This window comes from Pseudochaenichthys georgianus, unplaced genomic scaffold, assembly GCF_902827115.2.
Source record: "Pseudochaenichthys georgianus unplaced genomic scaffold, fPseGeo1.2 scaffold_671_arrow_ctg1, whole genome shotgun sequence".
Lineage (NCBI taxonomy): Eukaryota > Metazoa > Chordata > Actinopteri > Perciformes > Channichthyidae > Pseudochaenichthys > Pseudochaenichthys georgianus.
The window spans coordinates 41,468-47,173 of record NW_027263225.1 but is presented as its reverse complement, the minus strand read 5'-3'; the positions used below and the strand labels follow the sequence as shown (position 1 = coordinate 47,173).

The 5,706-nt window shown below is 45.6% G+C and overlaps 1 protein-coding gene across 1 annotated transcript; it reads right to left on the bottom strand.

The window, feature by feature from the left end:
* Window positions 1-1,768: 1,768 nt before the first annotated feature.
* Window positions 1,769-3,796, bottom strand: LOC139433585 (uncharacterized). The gene is made up of 3 exons (XM_071202651.1): window positions 3,746-3,796; window positions 2,189-2,615; window positions 1,769-1,833 (listed from the first exon to the last, which is right to left on the bottom strand). The coding sequence occupies exons 1-3, from the start codon at window positions 3,794-3,796 to the stop codon at window positions 1,769-1,771; spliced, it is 543 nt and encodes a 180-aa protein (XP_071058752.1).
* Between the last annotated feature and the right edge of the window lie 1,910 nt (window positions 3,797-5,706).

Here is a 5,706-nt window from a genome sequence, read left to right as displayed (position 1 = left end):
TAGATAAACATTTCCCTAATACTAAGAAGGGGTGGCGTTTCATTTGGGAGATACCAAAACGCTATCTCACAGGGAATCAGCGCCTGGCAGCTATGAAAGCCACAGGTGTTGGGAAGGCCCGCAGGATGCACCTCATTAAAAATCAGGGGAGATGTCCCTCCCCATTTGCAAAGCCTATCGATGGTTTAACCCAGAAAACATTCTCAGGGATAATCTTTACACTCAAAACAGAAATCACCATTAATTCTGCATCTTCCTTCTTCACAAATAGCTTAAAACACTCTTTTGATAAACAGGTAAAAAGTCAAAGAAAAAACTATTGTGCTCATCTATTTTTAAGAAAAAGGGAACAATGTTTCAGAAATCTATAAAAAACCTCTCTATATTTGAGAGGAAAAATGTACCTTTTGTTCCTTCAATTATTAACACACAGGAATGTATAAACCCACACATATACCATTAAAGATATGTAGATTTCCTTAAAACCTGGCCTGCCAGAGATCTAAAACAGAATATACTCTCCCCACACCAATCACCCTGTGTTGCATACCTCCACATCCCCCACAGCAATAAAACCTAGTTTACAGCCCTTTGTCTACCGCCATTTTAGTCCTCACATTTATGAAAGGATAAAACAGAGAAATCACTATAAAACACAAACACAGGTATTGCTTGAACAGTATTCACTTAACTGCTACTATTTGATAATTACCAGAGAAACTCAACAGACCTCTTTTAGTGTCTGGAAATTGCAACAAGACTTTCTGCCATTTCACATGTAACACACTTCTTTGGTACAATATCTCACATCAATTTCCACAAAATGTATAGTAGGATCCCCAGAACATAGAAACTGCTGGACGCTAACCTGTTGGGCAATTTGCACAATTAGCATACGTTGCTTTAATCAGCATGAATTAACATGATAGCTCTGTGTGGACAATAGTTAAGTAATGGCTTAGCTGATTTGGACAACATTGGGGTAATCGAGGATGCCGATTCCATTTCTGACATTTTCAGAATAAAACATTTCTGTTTTAACCAGAAAAAGCATATGTACTCTGGCTGACTTAGATACATTTTGGGTCGATTTGGAAGATTTAGGGGACTCTGGATCATTTGGATCAGATTTATTTGAAAAATAATCGTCCACAGAGACAATAATTTTGTTGTGCTCATTATATCCAATTGTTGCAACACTACTCACCTCAGACTATACATATTGCCACTTTCTGGTAAAAATGGATATTTTGAAAACCTGATCCTGAAAATATCAGAAATGGATTCAGCATCCTCAATAACTCCCACAATTGTACAAATCGGCCAAGTAATTATTTGTAACTATTGTTCACATAATGCCATTCATTTTAATTAACAGAACTGGCCAATTGTGCAAAATGCCATTATATGCAGGTTAGCATCCGGCAGTTTCTATGTGCTGGGGCCCCCTACTATACATTTCTAACATAAAAATGGTGGCACTCCACATATCCGGGTTCACTATGCTGTCAACTAGACTAGGAAAACAATTCCACATATTTTTCGAAGCATACTGTTCATGCATGCCACACACATAACCTGTGTAAACACACATGAGCCGTGTCAATGTGGTAACTGTACACACACTTTAGTTAAGAGTTTATTCACTAGCAGGAACCACGCCACAACAATGTGATGTTTGTAAGTTTATTGAAGTAACATGTGAATGATATGAGGGGGGTGAAGAGATGATCTGGGAGGACGAGCTGTGGTCCGTGCAGTGGGAGACTCAGAGTGGGGGTTCCGTCTCCGGCATGATCTGCGTGGGCTGATTACGGGCCCCCCAGACGATACCTGGAATTAAGGTGTTAGTATACGCAGTATATAAACATGCACTGTTTAAATATAAATGGTGACGGGCAGAGGATGTTGGGATGAAGGGATGTAGTGATGAGGGATGGAGGGATGAAGGGATGAGGGATGGAGGGATGTAGGGATGAGGGATGGAGGGATGTAGTGATGAGGGATGGAGGGATGAGGGATGGAGGGATGTAGGGATGTTGGGATGAGGGATGTTGGGATGAGGGATGTAGGGATGAGGGATGTTGGGATGAGGGATGTTGGGATGAGGGATGTAGGGATGAGGGATGTTGGGATGAGGGATGTAGGGATGTTGGGATGAGGGATGTAGGGATGTAGGGGTGCGGGCTGTTGGCTGCGGCTGTCGGGCTGTTGGGCTCGGCTGTCGGGCTCGGGCTGTTGGGCGCGGCTTCGGGCTGCGGGCTGTTTGGGCTGCGGGCTGTTGGGCTGCGGCTGTTGGCTGCCGGGCTGTCGGGCTGCGGGCTGCGGGCTGTTGGGCTGACGGGCTGTAGGGCTGCGGGCTGTTGGGCTGCCGGGCTGTCGGGCTCGCTGTTGGGCTGCGGGCTGTTGGGCTGCGGGCTGTTGGGCTGCGGGCTGGCGGGCTGTCGGGCTGTTGGGTTGCCGGGCTGTCGGGCTCGGGCTGTTGGTCTGCCGGGCTGCGTGCTGTTGGGCTGCGGCTGTCGGGCTGCGGGCTGTCGGGCTGCGGGCTGTTGGGTTGCCGGCTGTCGGGCTGCGGCTGTTTGGGCTGCGGGCTGTTTGGGCTGCGGGCTGTCGGTCTGGGATGAGGATGTAGGGATGAGGGAGTTGGGATGAGGGATGTTGGATGAAGGGATGAGGATGAAGGGATGAGGGATGAAGGGATGAGGGGATGGGGGGCTGTAGGGATGTTGAGGGAGGGAAGAAGGGATGGATGGATGTATCGCTCGGTGTGAGTCGGAAGGGGAACTGTATGGGTAGAAGGGAGAGGGAGGGTGGGTTGAAAGGATGGAGACAAGCAGTGGCCGGAAGTTTTGCCGGATATAAATAGTGGTGGCCGTGGTTCGAGGCGGAGTTTTAGGCGTGGCCATGCTCCTGAACCTATGTTAACAATTTAACCTCATATGTGTTAAAAGCAGAGCTGCAGTGTTTGTGTGTCTGCGGGTAAAGCTCTCACTCTGCATTAATGTTCTGCAATGTAGCTGCCGCCTCAGCTGCATGGTACTCGCCTCCTCCAGACAGCGCAGTCTCATGGAACAAGTTGACCTTTTTTCAATGATCAGTCTGCAAACTGATTAATGTAATAATATAATAACACATGTATTGCCTTTATGAACACATATTGACAATAGATCAAATGAATACATGCAAAGTGACTAACCCACAGAACTGGCTGATCTGACTCTGCCGTTCTCCTGTTAGCCTCTTTTAGCTTGTTGTTTAGCTTGTGTGGCCAACCATGCCTGCTCTCATTCATCTGACTTCCTGCTGATAACACCTACTGTATTCTACCTACCCATCACAGTGTGCATCATTTCTTTGAGGTTAATCAAATGCAAAAATGTATTTGTGTCTATTCTTTGGGGAATTTGGGATTTTGAATAATTATTAAGCTTTGCTAAATTAGTCAGTTGCTGTCATTTCTTTTACAGGTGTAGATCTTGTGAAGATGCAAATGAGAGAATCTGCAGGAGTCATTTTTAACATGTGGATGTGAGTCAGATCAATACACATAACATCTTTTGATATTATAAATCACAAAATCCCTTGTTATACAATATGCCAAGACCCAGGGTATTTGATAGAGATGAGAAAACCCAGATGAAATCCTACAGAAATGATGCCGAAAAGACTCAGTTTGTCTTGAGCCTGCAACAGAGTTCACCCCATAAGGTCAAGTATGCTCAGTAATATGGTTCTGTTTCATTACTGTTTCCTCTTTTGGCTCTTGGACTTCTGGAGGGTACTCAACCCACATCATGATCCCATGATACATTTACAAATAGTTTCAGATATACAGAGACTTTTACATTGTTTGCAGTAGTAGTGCAGAAATCAGAAAAGACATTTAGCACTTAAACACTTCCTCTGCGCCAGGAGGAGAGTTAAACCTTCTCCGTTTCCCTTTGAACAACTTCTGGAAGTAAAGGCGCTGGAACTGTATTTAATAATTGAGAATTGGAGGGTAATTGAGGACATAGATCAATAATATCTAGGAGCTTGCTCTCATTACAGATACCTAGACACCTCCGATAGTTGTAGCTCAATGATGATGAATCTGGAGAGAAAGAGAGAGGAAAGAGGAGAATAAAAGGAGCAATACATCTTGAAATGTAACAAAAGAGACCCATTTCCCATCCCCTTCTGTCTCATCAGAGCCTCATATCAAACTTTGCGGTGCGGCATGTGGTTTGACCGCCTCCCATTTCACAATGTCAGATCCCTGTGCTTAGAAAGAGGATATTTCCAAGAAGGCTGGCGGCTTCCCTGGCCCTGATTTCCCAGAGGATTGGCAGTCTTGACACGCATGGGCGTCTGTGAGCGTTTAAACAGTCACATCAATCCCCCCCCACCCAGCAGCCTTTCCATCGCTCTCATCCTCTCTCTTTCCTGTTCCTCCACCTCCTTCAGGCACGCTTTGCTTTGTGCTTTTATCACCTGTTAGCGATGTATAAAGGGACTCTTCCACAGTCATTTCATTAGATGTTTACACTGCGTTAGCTTCAAGTGAGGGTTATGGAGTTGATTCATTCGAATCAGTGATGGCATTTTTTCCCGGCCTGGGGAGGAAAATGCATTTAAACTGATCGAGTGTATTTCAACCTGTTTATCCCTGAGGGGCAACAATTCATGTTCACACACACACACACACACACACACACACACACACACACACACACACACACACACACACACACACACACACACACACACACACACGCGCATGCACGCACACATGCGCGCACACACACACACACACACACACACACACACACACACACACACACACACACACACACACACACACACACACACTGGATACATCTGGGCAACACACTCTCACTCCCTAAGCGTCCAGGAGCGACGCTTGGTCAGGGACCCCGTGGCGTGCAGTTGGGACGCGCCGAGGCTCCTTCAGCTTCATAAACGGACGCAAAGAGCTTTCAACTGATTGCAATGTATTCCCATCGGCGGCGGTATTTGACGCTCATGGAAGCACCGCACCCGTTTATGTCGGCAGCTCTTAAAGGCAATGTGAGCGTCCATTCCCATTGGATAGCGGAGAATTGTACACCCGGAAGTAAGTATTCTCCTTGCTGTCGATTGATTTGACAGTGATGCCTCCACTACTCATCAACTCAAAAACACCAGATTACCTTTGTTAATGAAACGACATTGATAGGTTTAAATTGTGTACAATGCTTTTGTGTTTTTCCCCTTCAATTCTGAGAAACAACTTGTTTTCTCTGAAATGTGGAGCGCCAAAGAGACTGCACTAGTGATGGCAGTTTGACACTGAAGCTTTGATACGTGCTTCAACCCTGGACTTCCTATTCCATAGAAGCAGTGCTTCGAAGCTTGCTTCAAATCACGTGACATGTGACGTCCGAAGCAGCAACTGCTTCATTTCCTGAATGAATCAACTCACTGGTTCGCCGTCCAATCAGGTGATTCAATGCACTGCCTCGTCTCTATTCTGACAGGTGACAGGTTGAAACAGTTTCAAATTTGAGCGCTTCAACACTTTATGACCGCTCTAAACAATGCACAATGTGTGGGTTGTTGTCGTAGTTTGCGTTGTTGCTGTTGAGTTGTTGTTGGTATTGCATTTTAATTGGATCATTATAGAGCAAGCCAGGAAGAAAGATAGGTCGTTCTGGCTCAGGAAAC

Excerpts from the sequence above, each read along its gene's own strand:
- LOC139433585 (XM_071202651.1), bottom strand. The coding sequence starts at position 3,796 with ATGATGTGGGTTGAGTACCCTCCAGAAGTCCAAGAGCCAAAAGAGGAA. Across the intron at positions 2,616-3,745 it reads AAGAGCCAAAAGAGGAAACA|ACCGACAGCCCGCAGCCCAA; the intron begins GTAATGAAACAG and ends TCCTCATCCCAG. Across the intron at positions 1,834-2,188 it reads CCCGACAGCCGCAGCCAACA|GTATCGTCTGGGGGGCCCGT; the intron begins GCCCGCACCCCT and ends CCTTAATTCCAG.